Source organism: Corapipo altera, unplaced genomic scaffold (assembly GCF_003945725.1).
Source record: "Corapipo altera isolate COAL_440 unplaced genomic scaffold, ASM394572v1 2b, whole genome shotgun sequence".
Lineage (NCBI taxonomy): Eukaryota > Metazoa > Chordata > Aves > Passeriformes > Pipridae > Corapipo > Corapipo altera.
The window spans coordinates 27,510,476-27,534,796 of NW_020884874.1; the positions used below are offsets into that span (position 1 = coordinate 27,510,476).

At 37.3% G+C, this 24,321-nt stretch overlaps 1 protein-coding gene across 1 annotated transcript in view; it reads right to left on the reverse strand.

Annotated features, from left to right (window-relative positions):
• ESR1 (estrogen receptor 1) overlaps positions 1–24,321 on the reverse strand; it is a 160,549-nt gene that overhangs the window by 65,453 nt on the left and 70,775 nt on the right. Inside the window, 1 exon segment of the mRNA XM_027634262.1 lies at positions 9,655–9,845. Coding sequence (XP_027490063.1) covers positions 9,655–9,845 — 191 coding nt within the window.

Sequence of the window (24,321 nt, forward strand, 5' to 3'; positions counted from 1 at the left end):
AGACACTCAAATTCACAGCTTAATTACCCTCAGACAAGGTCTCTGGAGTTGGAACTTGGGTTCTCTTAGCAGCTACCCAGGACTGTCGAGGAGATTAATCTTCTTTCTGGTTTTAAACTAGCAACACATTAGTGCATGTGACAGTAAGGAAAAGGGCCTAGAAGACTGTAAAATATACTTCATTTGCATCCAGTGTGGAAGTCCTCCTTCTGCACATACCTCAGAAAGAAAGATTATGAGATAGCCTGAGTTGGAAGGGACCCACAAGGATCATCAAGTCCAACTTCTGGCCCTGCCCAGGACTATCCCCAAGAATCACACCATGTGCCTGAGAGCGTTGACACACATTAATCACAGAACTACTGAAGAATGAGAAAGGAGGAAAGATTAAAATCTATATACTCTGTATTATGTCCTTCAACTATGTCATGTAGCTTCCACACTGCGTTTGCCTTCTAGTGTCTTCATGTATGCATAGCACTGTTCACATATGCAGTTAATTCAAGCCAAAAGATTATGATACTGACCTTTCCTTAAACTTTTCCATATACTAACAAGAAAGATGAAGAAGGAAGGAGAACAGGCATTGCATGAGGATACCAAACCTGCTGTCATCTGACCAGTATAATACTGCATGAACTTATACATAGAGAAAAGGATGACCTATAAAATGTCACTATTTAACTTTATAAATCTATAGATATAAAATTATATTTTCTACTCCAGCAGATAATTTTGAAGTTATATTATTGGCCTTAGTCCTAAAATTTCAATTGGTGCTTCACTACTATTTCAGGATTATGATACCATGTGCAAAGTCTACTTCTACCACAATTCCACTCCAATGTTTCTAATTTTAGACAAGGTAACAAAATAGGAAGTATATTTTTTCTTCATGACAAATAAAAAAAGATGAAAATACAGATCCGATCTCTACAAAACCTGGCAAGGAGTGTAACATCAAGTTTCTGTTTCCCTAGCTAATAAATCACAATTGTTTTAAATCCTTGGCACATGATTAAAACAACAGCTGTGTTAAAGTGAAAAGCTCCCACAATGTATTACTCACAACCATCTCAGTATGATCCCTCCAGAGACAAAAAGCATTTTCAGAGAGAGCTGTAGGCAAGTCATGGCCATCTTATTCCCATAGACTTTGAATAAATTTCTTGTATTTTTAGCTTCCCAGATAATTTGAGCTAAAATGGGAAGGGGTAGAATTCTACTACAGAAAACTCCCACAACTAATATAAAGAGGCCAAAAAGTTAAAGGTATTGCAAATTACTCCTGTGCACTTAAAATACAATCCTTATCAACAAGAAAATTAATATAACTGCATTTTTATTCCAGTTATAACAACAGGTTTGGATCTTCAGTACCTGAATGGTTCCTGCTATAATGTATTTTTCAAGGAGCTGTAATGTAGTTATCCTCAGAGTACCCTTGCAAAGAGATTGCAAGTATTTTTATTTTACTGGGGAGAAGAGGGGTGTGATAAAGGATTCTCACTGCGCAGAGCATGCAGTGGACACGGGCATTTCTAAGCACAGTGACTTCTCTGCATTGAAGTCTGTGTAACTGAAACTTCAGTACAGTCAACTGCTGGTTTGTTAAATTATTATACTACTCTTTGACATCAGTATTTTGACCAGAAAAAGACCGTTTTCTGCCTATGTACTGCTTTCTCATGTAAAGTAAAACTAGTTATTCTCTTCTTTAATTTACTGATATATATCTGTGATCCTTGATTTTGCTTGCTCATACCATAATACCATCCATGCTCTACAGAAGAGAAGGGTCAACTAACACATCTTAATCTCTTCTCCTGCATATGTCTAGCCACATTTTAAAGTGGGAAATAGCCGTGTTATTTGCAACAAAGGAAGCCCAAATACTTCAACAATTTGTCATTAAATTAAATCAAATCTTTGAGAGAAATACATAATCTTATTCAAAAGATTCAGGCAATAAATTTAACTGCATCTGCTACTAAATTACACCAGCACTTAATTGCCACTCAAGTTCTTTTACAGTAATTCCAAACTAACACATATGATTAAATAAAGCTTGGTAATAATCTCCTTTTGGAAATAAATTATGTCATGCACTTCCAGTACATTTATCATTTTAGTTACTTGACACAGTTTTCTCTAGTTTGATTTCCACTTTTCAAAAGTGACTGCAATGGACAACTCAACCTACAGAAAGTCTGAAAACCTGTGGAAGTGGAACTTATGGAGCCATTTTAAATTAATAAACCCACCTCAGTTAAAGGAGGTTACAAAAACATATTTCCTGTCACGGTCTCTAAAATGAAGTGGAACAGTTAAGCACTTTTCTGCTGGACAAAAAATACACGTTCTATTGCAATTTTTAAATGTAAAGCTCTTTTTTTCTTCTGTGTGGATATCTTGAACTGCTGACAGGCTCAGCCCTGAGCTAGGAATAATGTGAGTTTCCAAATGAAATATCCATTAAACACTTGCAACATGCAATACTGTTTAAGATATTTTTGTTCCTTGATATGGCACAACAGTCATATTCTAGAGGAAGTAAAACTCCATTATAGATGATAATACAGGATACATTAAGTACAGCTTCTAAATGTTACAAATTTTGTCTAGGAGGTGGGAAAAGCTTTGGACCTGGCAGTGCAAGAACCAGTGATCATTTATAAAATCAGATAACAATCAGAGAGAGTTCTCTACTCTATGGTAATGTGTGTTGCCCAACTTCAGAAAGGTTTTCAGCATTGCCTGGGGTGGCATTTCATATGTCAGTTAGGAAAATATAGTTTAGATGATTTCAGAAAATCAGTCTCAGGGAAGAACTATCAGAGTTCACTGTTACAATGGAAGCTGATATTGAATGAGGCTCCATAGTGTCAGTTCTATAAAGTGTTTTCCTTACTGATAGGTAGTGATCTGGAGTATTAATTCTATTAAATGTTATTCATTTGTAAATGACATTTATATGTGTTAGAAGAACAGAGAAAAGACCAGACTACTCTGCTAGACAGAGAAATAAATTGCAGTAGACTACAGAATAAGAATTACAAAATATCTTGGCAAACTGTAGATAGCACATGGGAAAAAAAACCAGCATAAAAGTAATGACTGGTACAAACCTCTGCATTAAAATGGGAATAATCAGATTCACAAAACAAGATAGAAAATAAGTGGTTTCTTCTCCAGAAAAGTATGCTTGAGTTTATTCTGCATCACACCTTGATTATTGATTATGAAGAGTGTGATGTTTTTGCAAATAAGGCAAACATTACAATGTGATGCACGTAGACAAATACCACCAGCTGGGCTTGTAAGGTAATCCTAGTGCTCTGCTCAGTACTTGTAAAAAAAAAGAAAACAGTACAAAGTGGAGAATCTCCAAAGCAGAGCAACTAGAAGACTAGAAGTTTAGGAAACTAAACCTATAAGAAAATGTTAAATAAACTCTGTTTCTTTGGGTTAGGTAAAACAGAATAGGGTTTTTTTTCAAGTGTGATAGCAATCTTCCATGCTTTAAAGGCTGCTGCAGAAGGAAAGAAAACATTTGTTTTCTGTGGTATGACTGACAGGAAAATAAGCGATGAGCTTAACCTGCAGGAAGGAAGATTCAACTTTCATAGTAGCCTTCAAAGATAAGGAGAAAAAAACATTGGATCAAGCTACAGGTTTTAAGAAGCAGTTCAATAAACATACAAAGGAATTGGCAGCGTTGATCCTATCACAGGACAGAAAGATGGACTAGAGCTCAAGGTCCACTGCAACGCTATGAGTTGCTTAGGCAATGAAAAATGAGGAAGTATCCTGGATACATCTTAAGTCACTACTTTATCCATTCTGAACACTGCACTTAAAACTCATTAGAAAATTACTACATTCAAAACTGTCTTACTAGGAAAGAAGAGGTATTGACTCTTACCTTTCAATAGCACCCTAATTTCTGAAACAAGATCATCATCAATTAGACTGCTGAAATTTAAAATGCAAATTAGGGGACAATCCCTAAGCACATCCCTTAACTCAAGGGACACTGGAGAAAAACTACTAAACCCACAAAAATAAATAAAAAGAAGTTCTAGAAAAATCTGGCTAATCACGGGTGGCTAAACCCAGGTGAACTTTCCAAATACACATTTTCTAGCCTTCAAACTTCCAACAGTCTCCTAGCTCTCCAACTGTAACCATGAGTTTTCCACCCTGAGACTAGATACCCATCTGCAGCCCCCTCTTTGTTGGTTGCTAGTCTCACTTAGGTCCATATTCTGTAGTTTGGCTGACAAGTCATAGTACCAATGTACAAGCAGTCTTAGTAGGGAGTTTCTCCCTTCTTGGCTGCAGGATCTGAGCTGTTATAAAACAGATTACAAAAATACTATCAAAATAGAAGACAATAATGGAAAATTAAAGGGAAGACCTCAGAAATCTCCCAAATTGACAATTGCTGCACTGCACCGTTACCTGAACACCCACTTATTAGGCATGTTTTACCAGTAAAATTCTCACCAACTAAGATGAAAATATGTATATATTACCACCCCTCTTAGCATTACATACTTTCAACAAAGTACAGCTCTATCACTGTGAAATTCAAACAACTGATAACACTTGAAGCTGACTGCCAAAACTCTCCTACTTGATGGTCAGAAGGCATAACTGGTAATTAAAATCCATGTTCAAGCCACACAAGTAAAATACTTCCAGCTTCAAGAATTCCTGCACTTTGAAGATCATTATATCTCAGTGATCAAGACATTAAAGGCAGGCCTCTGGAATCCCTCAGCATGGGAATCTGATTCTCAGATGCCAACCTGGTTTTGCCATCCATTCTCAGATGCCAACCTGTTCTTGCTGGACTAGTAATGCCTCCCATGATTGAGTAATTTTTAGCTGAATATTTGTGAAATATACCTGATTTTTGTCTGAGTATAGAGCTGTAAACAAAGGCAGGGAAGATGCACCTGGAAAACATCAGAAGGGTTTATGAAGAGGAAATGGAACTGAGGATTTCTAAAATGCTTCAGCACTTCTGAATTCAAGAAACTCTCCAATGTAAGGAGTTACCCCTTGTTTGTTCTGAATCCCTTGTGCTACCACTGGGGGCTCACAGCCCCCCATATGTTGGATGCACCCCAGAAATAGTATGAGTAATTCCTTCCTGGCTTGTACATTTTGGTGGCTATCCAAAAAAACAAGAAAATTATAAGGGAGAAAGAATGTGTGAGTCACAAGGGAATTTTTAATTTGTAAATGGCATTTGTGAGGCTGATGTTGAAATACATCATCCAGTTCTGCAATCCAAATTTTAAACAGGCTGTTATGGGTGTGGGGTGGAATCAGAAAAGGTAGAAAGATAAAAGACTCAGAAAATAGAAATATATACAGCAGGAAACTGAAACATTTTAGTTCACTAGAGATATCAAGGTGATTTGATTGTAATGACTTAATTTATAAGATCTTCCCACAGGAGAAAGATAGTAGTTACTACGTCTGGTTCGTGGATGTGATGTAAAAGCCAAAGTAATACACACTAGAAGTTTAATTTTTTAGCAAATGGGAGGACAAATCATTAGAATAAGCCTCCATTGTAAGAAAGTTCTTGAGCCCATAGATAATGGCTGGGCATTTTGTAAACTACTCAATTCCATCAAGTTACTAGGCTCTGTAGATGGATAGCATATAAAGTTTATATTGAGAGAAGAACAGACTAAATTATCTAAAAGCCCTTTTTGTTCTTAAAATCCATAAATATTTTAGTAGAGAAGTACAGTGTGCTGTGATGTGATTGCTTGTTATGCTTCTGGAATCAAGTCACTTGACCAAGTACACTCCTGAAGGCTACATATGCTGGGTGAAGAATAAAGCACTCTTCTATCACCAAGTAATATGGTATTCTTGATGTCATATGAGCTTTCTTTCCCATGAAAGACTTTACAGTGATATCCACCTGCACTGAGATTTCTCAAAACAAGCTCCCAAATCACTTCTGGGACATAAACTAGCAAAATAGACTGACATAGGCAGTTTCAGGAGGGAGTTGAGGTTTTCTACCAACCATCTGTTGTTTAAACAAAACTGAAAAGTTGCACATATAGAGACAGTTGCTCATTCAAGTCACCTTTTAAGCTTTAACTCTTTGACAACAGAGAAAAACAACTCAGCATTTAAAATTCACTAAATATTGCCAGACATATTCCAGTTCCCCTGGAAAAAAATGAAGCTACCTATCTTCACCTCAGGTAAGTTCCAATGCAGATGTGAGTTTTCACAAAATTTAAGTATATTACGATGGATTAGTGGGATGGGGGAGACCTCCAGGCCTTAGGCTGCTAGCCCATTACCTGCAAGGTGAAATGCTCTTCCCCCCTGCCCCCCGGCATGTGACCCTGCGACCCCGTAAGGAGCACACAGACCACCAGGGAGGGACGGACGAAAGAGGAAGTTTATTGTGGGGTAGGGGTTTATAAGGCTTTCAGGAGGGTCAAAAGGGGACCAATCACAAGTTCAGGGTCACATAGAAAAAACCAATCAGGTCAACAACCAATAGCAAGGGGTTAACAAAGGCCAATGGGAAACACCTCAGGACACCTTCCCAGGACACCTTGTGTGGGAGCACAGGGGGTGTCGGGAAGAAGATCAGTGACTCTGCAAAAAGGTAAAAGCCATTTTAAAACCTGTTTAAACCACCTTAAAAACTTCGGTTTCTATAACATTTGAACTGTTTTCATTTTCTTCACTAGTCCATCTCTGACAGGACTTCTTCCATCCTGCATATGGCAAATCCATTGCCACAGTATATACTTATGCAGGTAAGTATAGATACCTCAGATATCACTAACAGATACACAAAGGAAACTGATTACCACATATAGCTTGTTCATGTCTATCCTTACGTTTTCCTGTGGTTCTAACTAAAAACTACATAAAATGTTTGACTGTAGTCTTTTAGGGACATCAAAATTCATTATAGCAATTTTCCTATGAAATCTCTGCTGAAAAGTATTGAAATGATCAATCACCTCAGCACCTGTAGATGTGTTGAGAAATATAGGTAAGCAAAGAACAAGAGCTGTGCAGTTATCTTGCATTTGAAGAAAGACACACTATAAACAAAAACAAAAATCTTTGCTGGAAGCATTACTTTTGTTTATACAAACAAGTCCTGTGAACCTCAATACTGTTTAATCATATGATTTTCAGGAAATTTTTTCCGATTTTTTTAGGAATGTACAACATATATACAATGCAGTTTATATAATAAATCACAAATATATACAACAACATGTAGTCCACATACACTTCTATGCATACACCTACATATAAGTAGCATTCATTCCTAGCTATCTGATCACAATCTATTTAAAATTACTATCATCTGCCAGGTAAATGTATATTTTTACATCTATTCTCAGTCAAAAAATTACTGTCATTTTCATAAATTGGATATATGTCCAATGACAATGTGTAATTGCTGAAATAGTAATTGGAGATCTCTTCCAAATCCAGTAGAAAATTCATAACATACTTAGTTCATCAAGACTGGGTATCTATGACTTTAAAAGTTCCTCAGAGGACCTTTCCTACCATCTGTGATCAAGTGATCAGAATTCTCTCATAAGTATTCATATTCTTGAATCATTTCATTTATAATACTGGACGTCATTTTTACAATAACTGTAATCTCAAGGGAGGTGGATCAATGGGAAGAAGTATAGAGGAGTTTAACAAATGGGATCAGAAGTCTAGAAAGCATGTTCTACTGAAAGAACTTGGTTTGTTTAGTCTGAAATAAGAGAAGACTGAGGAAAGATATGATAACAGTCTCAACTATGTAAAAGGTTGTTGTAATAAACCTTATTCATGCCCACAAGGGATAGGGCAAGAAGCGAGGAGCTTATCATAGAGAAAACACGACTTAAAGAAAGGCATTTTATGGGATACTGGAAACTTAAGCTTTAAAAATTAAAAGCCTGACTACTTAAAATTATGATAAGTATATAAACGTAGCAAGAAGTAAATTTACTAACTAGGCTTTCCTGTAGCTCAAATAGATGACAGTTCCATTGTGGTGGACCACATTCATCCATATGGAGAGGAGGGCAAAACCACCAAGTGCTGACAGCAGAATCATAGAGCTCAATGAAAAAATCAGATTATTTTCTTCTTCCATAATGACCAAAAGCTGAAGATCTCTGCTCTACAATTGCTTTATAAGTCTTACTTTTGCTTAAGACTATTTCAGTTTCAACTTTGTTGTGACTTAGCTCAGTTCAAGCACAAGGACAGAATTTCAAAAGTCTAAGAATAATTCTGATTTGGTCAAGGGAATTGAAAACTAAAAATAACAAAAAACACATTAAGGGAGCTGTTCTGACATCGCAAGTTAAAGTAAATTACTCTGATGTTAAGAGAAAAGCATTTCACCCTTTCTTCCTCTAGTGTTATTTATTATTAACCTCTGGTTCTAACTACTTGCTTTCTTAAAAATCATTTCACTGTGTCTGAAAAAGCAGAAATATGAGTAACTATTAACTTATCATTGACATTTAAATAATTCCATCAATCTCTACCCTGAAGCCAGTCTTTCACTTCTTTCTTTAAGGCAGGAAAAATTCTGAGCTGAATGCCTGAGGTCTTATTTAACTCAACTCAGTGCTAGTCATGCAACAAAATAGGCAATAATCACACCTTGCAATATGAGGTAAAAACTGTTCCTCACTATGTTTACTTCAGAAAAGGAGCAACAGGAATTTCTGTGCCTATATATCACCTGGAGATTTAAAAAGCTATAGAAACCTATGTAAAGCACAGCAGTTTACCAATTTTCTGTTTGAAAGGAAGAAATCTCTTATTTTCTTCTCCAAAATAAAACTTATATACTGAACAGTACCTGCATTTTCAGTAGAATTATAATTACTTCTCACTCCATTTAAGAAATGTCGAACAAAGTAAAAAAAAGCATTAATTCCACAGAGGGATAGCCATTTGAATAAAGAATTATCCTTGTCACAGTAATTCACACTGTTTTTGTTAGATGCTCGTTACTCCACTTACGTTTTTAGCCATGACAAGACCATGTACTAAACCAATCTGTGTATAGTTCAAAGCCCTGCTTTGTTGACAGACAAATGCTATTTCATCAGTCCTTTTCAATATTGGTTCTCAAAAGACATCTAACGTCTTCAAGGAGTTGAGACTTGAACTGAACCATCTGGCTAATGGAGCATTAAATTAAGATTAATAAATCAACCAGCAGGAATTTATCATCTGACAGGGAATTTTCAAAAAATTGCTTTGGATAAGAATATGATCACAAAGGAGAGATATGCATAGCCTGTAATAGTTGTCATCCTGATCCAATATGGATTTTGAAATTCGATTTTTCACTGCCTCCATGGTCAGATATACCTAAAGAAAGGACAACACAGAGAAGCTTTTCTTTCCTTCATTGATGTTAGACTAAATAATAACCTATTATTTACCTGATAGAAGCGTTCACCAAATACAGAGCTAAAAGTATATGGGAGAGCACAGCAACTGCTAATGAAAACCCAATAAATGTCATTATCCTGGGCTCAGGCTGCAATCTCAAGTAGCTTCAGTTTCCTCAAGAGTAAAGAATAAAGGCGACTCACTTGAACAGTTTATTACCTTGAATACTCCTTTTGAAGAAAGCTTTGCATCCCTCACAAGACCAGACCCCATAATGGTAGCCTGAAGCATAGTCGTTGCAGACAGCACAGTACCGGGTTTCTTTGGCGGACTCCATGGACAGGCTCCCTTTCTCATTGGTAGTGGACATCCTCTCCCGGATGCTGTGGCGCCTGTTATCAGAGCTTGGCCTGTTGATAGCAAAAAAAAACCAAAAACAAACAAGTACAGTTCTTTCAGGAAGGTTAAGACTCATCCACTGCTTCAAATTGTAAGAAAGAAGAACAGATCTAATTAGAAAAAAAAAGATGGACAAAAGAAAAAAAATTTTATCACCCTCTCTCCTTTTCTAGTTGGAAAGGTGCAGAATCAGTAAGATACAGAGGAATTTCTCACAAATCAACCTGAAATTACTGGCCATTGTACCTTGAAAAAATTAAAAGCTATTAGATAAATTAATCAGTTTTTCTCTAGACATTACAAAGGAATAAGAAAAACCAGCATTATTTTGTGTACCTGCGCCTGCCCAAGGATTTCAACATGACTGGAATATCAGCAGCTAGTCTGAGCATATGAGTCAAAAATCACTTAATGATTGTACTTGAATTAGCTTAATTATTGACTTAAATTATTATATTATATACACTTAAATTATTAATCAAGCTATTTTCAAGTGTTATTCCCCAACTAGAGATGCAAACATTACCTAAATTGTCAAGACTAATACTGCATAAAACAGTCCCTATTCTCATTACGATACCACTTTCATAAAAATTAAGGAGTTTTAGCACAAAAAAAGTCAGGAGGTATTAAAAATTGTTGCCAAAGAATTTTTGTTTCAATGATACACGTTACTACACATCTATTACACTTATTAGACATACTAGACATGCACGAAACCCACATGTGCAGTATGCTGCTGAATGAAAACCCAACAAATCAATAGTGTAAACGACAATGAATTCACTTCTAATGAATCTGGTAAGAGGTTATTATGGGTAACTGCTGCAGGCATGGTACACAGTATTCAAAAAGGTAAGAGGATGTGAAATTACCAAGGGAACCAGCAATGAACTCTGGGATTGCCCCTGGAAGGCAAATAATTCTTGCAAAACATGCTTTCCAATAAGAGTCTGCACTACAGATTGTCCATGAGACAAATACCATTGGGTGTGACAGCACTAGACAAGCTAAAGCATGAAGAATCCTACTGTTTACAGTAATTACCCACTTGCCATGTATGCTTTAATTGCTCATTAGTAAACAGGTGGCTCATATCTCCCTAGAGTCCCAACATTTCCTCAAACACATCCTGGTTTTGAGCCTAGGAGACTCTTTTGATTTCTTCCTACATACCTAATTTTGCCTTACTCCCTTCTTCAGCACAGCAAAACTTCCTGTGTTTTGATGAACCAAGACATTTGACACCAACCACATCTTCCTGCTTCAAACCTGTGTTCCCCAGCAGCTTTCTGATTTCTCTAGGTATGTCCAACTATCCTCTCTCATCTAGCCTAAGTACCTTGACATCTCCTGCTACAGTACAACTCAACACCCCAAAGCTTTCTATCAGCCAAAGGCACCTTGACACTCTCATATGTTCTCTCAGCCAGACCCTTGAGACTTTGTATATATAATTTCTGTTCCTGAATATGATATTAATGCAAAGCTGTTCAGTGAAAATATATCAATTAGAGAAACAGGAGGCTTTACCATGTTAGATAGCAGAAACTGCTGCTGGCATATTCAGGAAAACTGCATTTTTTAAATCAAATGTTCTTTGCCAAGACTTATACATGAACTAATATTGAAAATTTATTTAAATATTAGTTAATAATTGGGACTGTGGAGCAGTGAAGAAACTGTAAATGGTGAAGCTCTGACATGGCACAACTCTGGCTTTTTACTGAGACAGGAAAACTGGAGTATGTCACAATTATGACAACATGATTCTATGAAACTAAGCAGGGAAAAGAAGTCTTTGCATATTTTAGATGCTAAAATGTTAAAAAATTAGAAATGTAATATGTAAAAAGTTAAAACAATATCATAAATCAATCGTTATGGATACAACACATACACTGTCCATGTAACTACCTTTTCCAGCCCACCAGACCTAGGTATTTTCTTTATTCTTCTCAGGGTCCTGAATCTTCCTTTGAATTTGCTTTATCTCAGAGCCTCTTTTATTTGACTTCTTTTTTTTTCTACTGAGCACTGATCAAAGCTGTCATTTTTTATCTTCACCACCCTAGTCTTCCCTCCCTGCAGCTATATCACCTTTTTCAGTATAACTTTAAATAAATCACAATGCAGCTTTTTTAGCATACATATTCTTAGGTGTATATAGCTACAAGAATGTTGTAAATATTTGAAGTAAACCAGCAAGCAACAGGTACGCATGACGATTTGATACATATTCCTAATTTTTGATTATTTTTTCAAAACTGATACAAATATGCATGTTACACAAGGTTCTCAGAATTATTTTCACATCAATAAGAAGTGAAAGAAATTACAATTTTATGAAGTTTAAATGTTATCTTTTTTTAAAAAAGCACTTTAAAAACCAGTACCAAAAAAAATTTCAAGTTTCAAAAAAATTACATATTTTTGCAGGCATGTAGCAGTTTTCCAACATCACACATGCATACACCCTTGCTAAAGCAGTCCTGGTTTCCTAGTTGGATACAAAAGAATACACTTTAATAAGTAAAATCAAAATAAAGAAATATCAAAAAGTATCAATCATCCCTGATTTATCAGTCCAGATAAATTAAAATTTCACTTTTTCAGAACATTTGCTCAGATCAAGGCTAGGTTTGAAAATACATTTTTATTAAAATTATATTTAAGAATAAAATATGACTGGAAAATGGCCTGAAACAACAAAAAAGGCTTTTTCCAATGTAGAACAGATAAGAAATTTCATTTAATATGTACACTGCAAAGAAAATAAGCTGCATAAACACTAAGAAGGAAGACGCAGTGAAGACAGATATTTTGCCATGCTGTGGTGAGTCTCCTCCGCAGGCTCAGTCGCACAACGAGGCCACTGAAGCAATGAGGCGGCACCCTCTCTGTTAGCCAACACAGGGTCTGCCATACCAGGGATCAGAGGCAGATGGGGAAGCAATGCTGTTGCTCACACCTGCCCGTAATCCCCATGTGTTTCATATTTCACTGAGGTCTCCACTGGACTCCTGCACACAAACTTGTTACATTGAAAGAGCGCTATAACTCTGTTAACACTGACCTTCACAAAGCAAAATGAATCTAAAGATGATGTTGCTGGCTTTCCACCCCCAGAATCACTGCAACTCAAGCACCATTTGGGCAAAGGTTTGCAAACTGGCCCTTGCAAAGTCAGCACATTCAGGCTTTGGTGAACCACAGTGAAAAGCACACTAAAACACCCCTACCCTCATCTTCCCGCCACACCTTTGCATTTATAAAGTGGGAATAAAAGCTGGTAATAAAGTCCACTAATTATTAGAGTAGGTGAGGAAGAAACCTTTTTGTGAAAAGAATATCCCTATAACACAGAGATTGCTGAATCAAAATAATATCAGATTTCATCCAGAAATCAGTTGCTAGTTAGTGTACATCACAGACCACTGATGCTGTGTTCTGACAAAAAAATAAGTCTGCTCTTTATCCTCTTTTCACTTAGGTTCCAAGGGTTAGTCTTCTGAAGAACCTAGTACAACAACATAACCCAGCTTTAATAATGTTGGCAAGATCATCATTCCCAAAATACAATAACAGAACCTTTTTGACAATTTCCTTTGTAATCTATGCAAAAAATAACAAACAGCAACAACAAAAAGATCAAAAGTTCTTGTCAACTATGTTACTAAAGAAAAATGCAAATCAAAAAGTCCAGTTAAAACCCTCTCTGCAAGGCCCTCACCAAAACAGAACAGATTAGAAAGCAAAAAACTCTCAGAATTTACTGCTCATTTCCAACTGGAATAACACAGCGGATATAAAATGGAAAGTGTTTGGAACCTACAGAGCAGCACAAACTAGTCTTCCACAGTCACTTTCATGTTTTTCCCCTTATGTCACGCTGAGCCCGCTCTTCAATAAATGTGTTAGCAAATAAGACACCTCTACTTTATACATTCATTCATAATTTGCAACTGTGAATGAGCCAAGAGTTCACTAACCCCATGCTGACTGCAAGACAAAAAGAAAGTGTACATAACAGAATTAAAATTTTGTAATGTAAACTAAGTTTTTTTACATCAAGGTAATCTGACTGGCAGGTAGGATGAATTTAGGATAGCTCACAGTATACAATCCATCCAACAATGAGGTCAGGCTCTATTTATTCACAACCCCAGAAATAAAGAGATTTCATAGTAGGAGGGCTTAAGGGAAAAGTTACTTAAGCAGTTAGAGGAGGCACCTTGAGAAATTCTAGTTTTCTGAATTTATTTTCATAAACTTTCAGAAACTTTAATTTGCAGATGCCAAATCTTTTTTACTAGAATGGAAGGAAGTTCCCAGTGTAAGAACCTCAAAACCAATGGCCATTTCAAATGCAGTCAAAGTCTAGCACAAATACTCTTATTATAATACCATTCTACCTTCCAATATGAGATTAACCGGCTGTTAGAATGTGAATTTCCATATGGGGCAAAATATTTATGAAGGATTATTTTAATAGAATTAAGTGCTTGAAAATACTTGCAAGACATCTCAAGACGTACTGCAATAGGAATAATCAAGTACATAAATAAACAGAAAATTGCCAAGTACATTACAGACCTCAAAACTGTACTCTCAGAAAGTAGTTCCAGTGAATCTGAAAAAAAATCATATGCCATTCAAATGAAAGCGTTGTCTTAAAAAAAAATCCCCAAATGTCTAGGGTTGTATTTAAGCTAAATACAACTTGACAATGGAGAGAGTAAGCCTTATATGGAGTTGTATATCGAATGGACTTGGTATTTTAGGCTAGATAGAACTTTGGGAGGTAGCCACATGCCGATCCACCATTGGCAGTAGATGGGCTACAGCAATGAGGGTGGGTTCCAGCAACATGAGTGGAAGCCAGTATTGCTCCTTGGCTGATACCAGTGATAAAGATCAGCTAGGGCTCACCCTGGGACCTGATTGCCAGTGATTTCTGATCCATGGCTATGAACACATTCAACTCACAGCTAAACTCTGTTCCTCTTCAAAACAGGATGGTTTCATCTATGCTACTGAAGAAGAACCCTTGCACACCTGCCTGAACCACGCCTTGGGAGAGGGTCACTTAGCCTGGCCAAACTGTGTCTGGAAGCATGAAGCTATTCAGCAGTGAGAGCCATCATACTGATGTTTGTACTCGTGCCCTGGCCTTGTTTAAGTAACAAATATACATGCAGGCCCTTCTTGCCCCACTAGCCTCAGTTTATTCCCCGATCATCAGCAAGGTAATGTCTCTGGGTGCCACATCAAAACCAAGAGTAATAAGAATTTCACTCAGAAAATTACTATGTCCCTTCCAGCTTAGTGCCTATGTCACTAAACATGACATTTAAGTTCACCTACAATTCTACCTAGGATAAACATAGTTGTGAAATTTTGACACTCCTGGGTGAAAATAAGCTCTAGGATGAGAAAGAGCTGCCTGTACTTCATACCGCTAAATAGACTGCCTGGACAGGTCCTTCTCTTCTCTTTCCCACATCCTTGACAGCTCCCTGTGCCTTCACAAGTCTTTCCAAGGGAAACACAGAGTAGAACTAGAAAGGCCAGCAGAGCAGAGGTGCACAGAAGCTTCCTTGACACTTGCAACAAGGCAGGAGGAGACCTTCCTGCTGGAGAAAAGCTCCTCTAGTCACTTCATATTATTAATTTCATGGATTTGATTCATATCTTCTCCTTCAGGGTGATCGCAGGCACACCTCAACAGGACTACCTGCACAGAAAACACTAAGCTGATGTAGCAAAAAGATGAGGTGAGGAAATATTGACATAGAGGAACAAGAAGAGACTATGAAAAATTACTTTAAAAATAACAGTAGAGATATGTGAAGGTCAACTAAGAAAAAAATGACAAGGAAACCAGCTGAAAACCGATGGCCTCAGTGCAAGAAAAAGAAAAAAATATAACTGACAGGAGAAAAATGTAAGAAAAACAAATGAAAAAAGTTATATGAAAGTTGAATAATAAAATAATCTTCAAATATTGACAGTATTTCACAATGTATCAGAAAATGCATTTTGTAATCAGACAACACTGAAATGTTTTCTTTAGAATTAGAATAAAATACAATTTTGCTTGGTAACTAAAATAAAATAACTTATGCAAAATATCTCAGTATTGATCAAGTAATGGCAATGTTGAGGACAGGCTCTGTCAACATGAAAACAAAAGCTTATCTTCTTAGGTTGGCAAAACTTCTTATTTGACATGAAATTGAAGATTTCCTTCGGCATTAGTTCTTCCTTCGTTCTTAACTCTGGTTAATTTTAAAAAGAGTGATTGAAATGCTACATTTGGATATGCCAAAATTAAACTGCACTATGTGTGCAGAAAAATATCTTCTAAAGCTCTCTTCTAAAGTCAGTATACATTTGCATATTTTTTCAGCATTCTTAAAGCTTCATTTTTGACATATTTTCTCAGATCTGTCACTAATATTTGCAGACTGGATTAGTCCAGAGAAGTGTGTCTATGCATGGTCACTGTGTGGTCCATGACACCTACAGCCACATTTCCTGGAGGTTGGATTAATGGGACAGGAAGGGAGCTCAAATTCCTCGTTCATGTGTCTAATACCTGAATTTGGAAGTTTTCAACACTTCTGTCTCCCATGTGGTTATATATGAGCTAATAATTTTGCAGCTGGCCACCTTGACAACACAGCAGTTGCCCAACTTTCTGAAAAATGTGGAAGCTTTTTTGGGGATGGCAGGGGAGTGAGGGAAGGGATTTAAAGAATATAGAACTTAATCTATTTCTCATTTCAATGGGTCTAAAATTTAAATTCATACAAAGACATTTTTGGCATAAATACTGAGAAATTGGTTCTCTTTCATTCTGTTTCTCAGTGTTATTGGAATCTAAACTGCAACTCACAGTGCTACTCTGTCTTTGAGGCTTTTTCCCCCGACTGTTCAATGTCTGGTGCCTTACTATCAGCACACTATCTGAATTCAGAATTAACTTCCTTCCGGTATTTCCATGCCACTATAGCAATTTAGCAGCTGACAAGTGTTAATGAACATATTTTTCCAATGCTCTTCTGCATTGAAAGGATAAAAAATGAGACTGAGAGAGATTAAGGTCAAAAGTATATACTGAGTTATGGCAACCTGAGTTTTTAAGTACTCACCATTAACTAGCATTTTGAACATTCAGAGTGCTACTTTCCTTGTCTGCAATTGCAAGGGTAAATGTTCAACACTTACATGAATCAGACTGTAGGACTACCATTCTGCACAAAGAAAATTACAATACAACAAAAGAATACTTGTGAAGAGTTTGATTTAAATGATTTTTGAACTTTACAGAAGCATCTGTACCAGAATTAGACAGAGAATTTAGTTCTTCAGGCCATCAATCACCTGTGTCCACATAACAATACTTGAAATTTTTGCCTCTTTCTTTTTTTTGGTTCCCAGCCTTTGCAAGAAATGAGTAGAGAATTTATATATTTCACTATATTAGCATGACACATTCCAGACTTGATCTTTTTTGTATATTGGAAGAGTAGCCCACTTATGATAACATTATAAATATGGAAATAATTATAATAATAAAAATAATCACAAAGGCAGAAAGGGACCAAATAAGATTTGCGCAGGTCACCTTGGCTTGGGTTTATTAAAACTACAAGTTTGCAAATAATGTTTTTTCTGCATGTAGCTTCTCACCTTCTAAAGAGGACATCTAGAAAAACAAAAATTTTAGCCTTCTGCCTCATAGTCACAGATAGCAGAGCTGGGTCGTGGTGGACCTCTCACTCTCTCACCTGCCTTTACACAGCACATGATAGCAGATCACTCTCATTCCCCAGCAGCAGAAAAAGGATGCCAGTGATACCTGCTAACTGCTGTAGTGATGCTACAAGTCCTTTATTCTATTCCAGTTTAGGAGAAGAAGCAAAAGCTGGTAAGTACACAGAGGCTGCTATCACTGCTGTCAGTGGCATGACTGCTCTGTCCTCCTCTTCTTTGTCAGTTGCTCTCATTTGGCCCATCCAGCCCCTCTTTTCCCATTCTTACACTTACCTTCATCTTCAAGCTTTTCCTTCCAGTCTCAGTCTCCCTGTCCAGAAAGGACAAACTCCCCTCCTCTGGTGCCGGACCTGAGTCTGCTTGGCTACTTCTCTCATGCCTAGACTTCCTGTAGGCATTTCATCCAAAGTTCTCTTTCTCCCTCTATCACTACTCATTTTCTTCATGTCCTGGCCAGAAAGGTTCCACTCTTCTGCCCTCTGCACTCCCTGCAACTCAGTCTGCCATGATTACTTAGCTGCTGTTAATCTAATATATAATCCTTTTTTCCTTTGACCTGACCCACCAGTTGCACAACCAAATACTGAGATTTGTAACTAAGGAAGATTTGACGGACCTTAGTGTTGCCATTTCTTGACCACATATAACTTGCTAATCATAGAAGGACATAACTATGTATATTTTACCAAGGCTGAATCTAAAATTTCTGCAATATTGAGATGAGAAGTTTATTATAAGTGCTATGAACTATCAACAAGAAAAATTATGAAGTTCCAAGTCAGTCCAAATAGAATTAAAATATATAAATAAAAACCCCAAATGAATACATATTTCTTTATAATACTTTTAAAGCTATGAAACTTCATTTATGTATAGGGCCTTGCCTTATATGGTTTGTAATTCTCTCTTTCATCCTCTGGAATGGGACTGCTACTTTTTGAAGGTAAGCCTTCATCACATCACTACACCCCCATAGCCTGATGTTCTGTGTAGCAGGACACTTTTCCCATGGGATACAATGAAGGCCAGTAACACATCTTTGAAGAACCAATTGAGAGATGCCACACAACCCGTAAGACTTGATAAATGCCATAATATTTTGTGCCAGAATTTCACTTCTGAAACAAGAAAAAGCATTGTCCTACTATTAATATTTTGAAGACTACTTAATCAGCACAGAAATCTAGTTTCTTCAAAGTTGAAGTTCAGAAGAGAAAATTTCTCTCTTACCATTTTCAAAGAAAAAACATTTACTGTGGGATTTTCATTTTGCAGAAATCCTGATTTTAAGAATATTTGACAGAAAGATATTCAAACAGCAAAACTTTTCTTTTCATGCAATACACATTCACAAAGAAAAAAACATGTCTATAATAAGCAAAAAGAATGTACAGATACATCCATAGGTACTATTTTGCCATGTTACGTGGGAGAAGTTGCTGTGATCTCAACACAGTAGTCAAACTGCCCTGCAGTCTCAATGTGACATGTGACATCAACAGACCCACAGAAATTACACAGTCTGCAACCCCTGCATTCAGCACAGACAGAGTATTCCTTAAAAGACTGTATATCTAGACTTGCCAGGCAGGAACTTTTTTTAACTTGCTCTTACATTTCCAATGATTAAGCATCTCTCTGTGAACTGTTTGCTGCTTCAGTACCCAATGGACAGCCCAAGTCTTCTCTGCTGGAAATTAGGCTCATTTGCCCTCAGCTTCTTCCAGATAACCCAGAGAACAACACAGATGCTGCTCTCTTTGTACACATTTTCCCTTTGAAAGATTCCTGCATGTCACCTCTCTGCCTCGTGCCTTTTTTTCAGTCTCTTCTCTAATTCTCCTGCCCTCTTGCTGCTCTCGTAAGGACTTTGCTTGCCTCTTAGTGAGCATAAAAATCTGAGAGACTTTGCCAATCTCTCCCAAAAAAGCATATTGACCTGTTCATATATTTTTCTGTTCATAGAATAAAATTTGCCTTTTCTGCAGAAGATTAATCTGTTGACTTGTATTTAGCTTATGATCTTCTCTACCACTCAGACTATTTTTTATTCTGCAGTCCTTTTTCCTTCTTAGTAATTTCCCAGTTATCGTACTTGTGCATTAGTTTTCTCCTTCCCAAAAGCTGGATACTGCACTGATCCTTACTGAATTTGAGAAATATTTAATGTTTCAGATTCTATTCTGGTAAGCAGCACTAGAGAAATGTTCTCTTACATACATTTCAAGTGACTCCTTTACAAATTTCTGTTGCCTAAAAAAACTGGCAGATAACTTTCAGTTATTTAAAAATTAATGGTACTGTCTGATCTTTGGAATAAAACCTCTGCAAATTATTGTTCTGATGTATCTTTTGAATCCCTGCTCAGTAGATGATCCCCTACCCCTTGAGGAAATACATCAGTGGAATAAATATTTTGATCCAATTCCCCAGGATCCAAAATAATAACCAGCCAACTTGCTCAGGATTTATCTGCCCATTTCTATCTCTTGCCAGGTACAGATTTGCCTGGGCACTATCTGCCCCTGACACCAACCTTCAACCCCAACGATTCTGCTATATGAAGAGTTATATCATCTGAGGAACCTCATTCTGCATACTAAAGTGGAAGAAAAACCTACTGACAGACAAAGTGCCTCTGGACACTGCATAGACACAATTTACTGGCAGCAATACTGAGTTGGTGTGTGGTTGTGTGGCTCTGGGGAGAGATGCAACAGGGGTCTGAGTGTGGCAATCAGCTGTGCCACAAGTGTGCCAAAGTGGAGGGCTCAGCAGGCAAACACTGGAAGCACATCTCACTTTAGTGTAAACAATCTGAGAAATAAAATATGTTTGAAAAGCTGAAAGCATGAACAAACAAAGAGTCCAGCTTCAGCTAACAATCTCTGATGTACATTTTACAGTTTTAGAAATATCTAGTCACCTTTGTCTCTACTAAAGTTATACTAAGCCTTGAAGACACCGCTGAAAAGTTGGAACCCTGCATTTCTTACAGGAGTCTTAGGATTATAATATGGCTTTTGTGAAAAGGTTGAAGTTTAGCCTTTCATAACACATACAGAAGTCTTTTATCCAGGTTTCACTGTTCCCAGTAAACATTCTTTAGGGTTACCCAGTCACTAGGCTCCTTTTTTTTCCATTTTTTTTAATGTTCAGATAAATTAGCACAATCCAACCATCTGGAAGGAAAAGGTTAAGTGCACTCAATAGATTGGAAAAGGGTATTTCAGGAAGTGCTGTTAGATTCTTACACTTACCTCCAGACTATTTCAAAGGTAAGTGCCAGCAAAAACACAGGAATCAGTAATAAATCTTTCCTTACTATGCCTTTATATTACTTTTATGTGCTCATGTGTTCCTTTTATACTTGGCCAAGCCCTCTTTCCAAATATTTCAGATGCACACATTAAGTTTAAGCAATTATTCAAAGCTTCATTAAATTCCTCGGAAAATCTTTCAACAGTCAACATTAAACAAAACATTTTTAAAGAAAAATACTTGCAATATTTCAATTTTCTCCTTAACATCAACCTCAAAAAATTGTTAAATAGGAATGTAGATTGTATAACAAATTGATACCATTGTTTCAAAAATTCCAACCTAAATCAATCTAGGATTTCAATTGACATTTTTTCAGAATGAAATCTTAAACTGAAAATATAACTTTAAGTGGTATGCTGTATTTGAAAATGAACTTTTGAAACAAAATACTGGCACAGCCACATATGGTCACAACAAAGAAATCAGAGGGCTCTAGGCCACAGGAAAATAAACCCTGGTGAAATAAAAGACTACTTAAAGTAGTCACCAAAGTTCATCAAAGTGCATGCAGACCTCTTGAACCAGCGAGAGAAGAGACAAAAATGTTTTCCCAAACAGAAACATCCAGGCCATATACAAGCAACTCTGTACCAGCTGCCAGCAAGAATACAGAAAAAAAAAAGACTAGGTATGGGTGCTAAGCTTAAAGACACAATATGGGCAGCAGAGAAAGAACAAGGCACTTGGGAAAATTTGACACCTGCATGTAAAAATGCTTGCGTACTTGCCCCAGAAAATATGATTTATCTGCAGCTCCTTGTTCTTGTCCCAAACCAGAAATCCCTAAGTAAAGAGCCTCTGCAGTTCCTTGGACTAACAGGTGCACAATTTAGGGCTCAGTGAAAGAAAAAAATAGTTCCTAAACATAAAGACCCATTCGTGCTTAAGCCAATGTCATCAAAGTAAACTAATAATTACGCAAATTTATGCTAAAATTATGGAGAATACTATTCTGTGAGTTATTGAAAAACACCTCAAGGACAACACAGTCATTGTCACAGCCAGCACAATTTCATGAAAGTCCTGCTTACCTGATTTCCTTTTATGACAAGGTAACCCACCTAATTGATCAAAGCAACCTAGCTGATGTAACCTTTTTGGATTTCAGTAAAGCTTTCGATACTGCCTCTCACAGGATCCTTCTGGACAAAATGTCCAGCACACAGCTGGATAAACACATCATGTGGTGGGTGAGCAATTGGCTCATGAGTCAAACCCAGAGGGTAATAGTGAATGGAGTAACATCAGACTGGTGGCCTGTCACTAGTGGAGTTCTGCAGGGCTCCTGCAAAGAGACCTCAACAAATTAGAGGACTGGGCAAATCACCAACTGCACAAAGTTTAACAAGGGCAAGTGCCATATTCTGCACGTGGGATGGGACAACCCTGGTTATTTGTACAGACTGGGGAATGAGAAGCTGGAAAGAAGTGCCATGGAAAGTGACATGAGGCTCCTGGTCAATGGAAAGTTGAATCTGAGTCAGCAGTGCCCTGGCATCCAGGAGGAACAACCGTGTCCTGGGGGCCATCAGGTAAAGCATCACCAGCCAGTCGAGGGGATTGTCCTCTGCACTGATGCAGCCCCACCTTGGATACTGTGTGCAGCTTTGGGTGCCTTATAAAGCTAGGACACAACTAAGAAGTAGGCCATATGGTATTGACAGACTCCACTGCTGTGTTCCTAACTCTAGCATGTTTATCTCCTGGTTTCCTGTTTATGAATATTCACAGAATGAATTGGCATGCAAAGTTGAATTCATCACTTTCCACAGGACAAGTATGAGTCAAGTACTTCGCTGGAGCAATATTTCCCCACATACTACCAAGATTTTGTGAAGCATCTTATTTCTGTGTATGCATCTTGCCTCCATTTTGACTGAAAGGACAAACTAAAGTATGCTACTGTAAGGTCTCCATTTTCCCTAATAGGGTCCAGACTGCTCAAGACTGAAACTTTGCACAATTCATTAGTAATTTTTATTAACAGAGGAAGGGAAGTATATAACAGCTACAAAGAACAGGTATTCTGTTAGCCTGACAGCACTTGAGTGATGTGACCATTTTTAGCAGCCCATCCTTGCAGGTGAAATGCAGTCCTTGTATGCAGTGACTGGTCCCATACTGGTGCAGTATGACGTGTTTTCAGACTGGCTATTTGTTTGCCTTCTGTCACGCTTTTTTCACCTGCCCTTTGATCGATTACACCTGGCCATGGGCTTCTCCCCCATCTGTTATACTTGTTATACTTTCAAGTCATGTTTGAATTTCTGGGATGCATATTCCTCGTACATGGGGATCAGCTTGACACACAGTGACATGAAATATAGCTGATCTATTACATTTATCATAGAGGATCTCCAGAAACTGAAAATTACATAAGCAAGAAATATCATAGAATCATAGAATGATTGGGAAAGGGACCTTAAAGATCACCTAGCTCCAACTTCCCTTGGGGAAGGGAAACCTTCAACTAGCCCAGGTCATTCAGAGTCCTATCCAGCCTGGTTCTGAACACCTTCAGGGATGGGGAGTTCAGAACTGTGTAAGAAATAGTAAAAATTAGAACCTGAATTGATTGTTATATAAAGGCTACAATTTGAGACACCTCCACTGAACTGATTTTCAAAATTTCTTAGATCCTACAGCTCTCTTTTCCCCCAAGGACAGCAGTTCAGCATTTCTCTAAGTAAGTCTTAGACATGACTTCTGAAAATTTAGTGTTAAAGGCTACAAAGGCTGTCATTTTTCTTCATATCCAAAAAGTAGAAACTGTAAACTGCTGCCAAACAGGCAGTCTTGCTCTCCATTTATTTCTGACCACAGACATCGAGGCCCAGAGTAGCAAACTAATGCTGTTCAATACAAAGTCACAAGACTTGAGACAGGGGAGGAGGCTAGAAAACGCAGGGTGAAGAAAGAAGGAACCCAACTGCGTGGTCACACCACAGGAATTGTGACCAGAAACATGACAGGGGAAAGAAAAACTCCTTTAGTGACATCTTTCAATTGATCAGACTAATGGCTACATTACAACAGAATAAAGTATTAAAATAGCAGATTGAAAAACCGAACTGGGTTCTGCTCCTCGTTCCTCTGTATCTTCTCTTTCCTGCTTGTAGAATGCAAATCTTTCTCCATGTGCTGGTGCCTCAGTCATCAGTATTCACCAAATAGTAAGTTTTATACATCCAAATTATGTAAATTATCCCAAAGTAGTTAAATTATTTATTCACAGAATGTTCACAGATAAACTTGCATATGCCAGGTAATTAATAGTAAGCAAAGAGAATATGGTTCATGAAAGGCAGAAAATACACTGATGTAGCCAACTGCACACAACATATGTTTGCAACAACTGCTTTTTGATATATATTTTGGGTA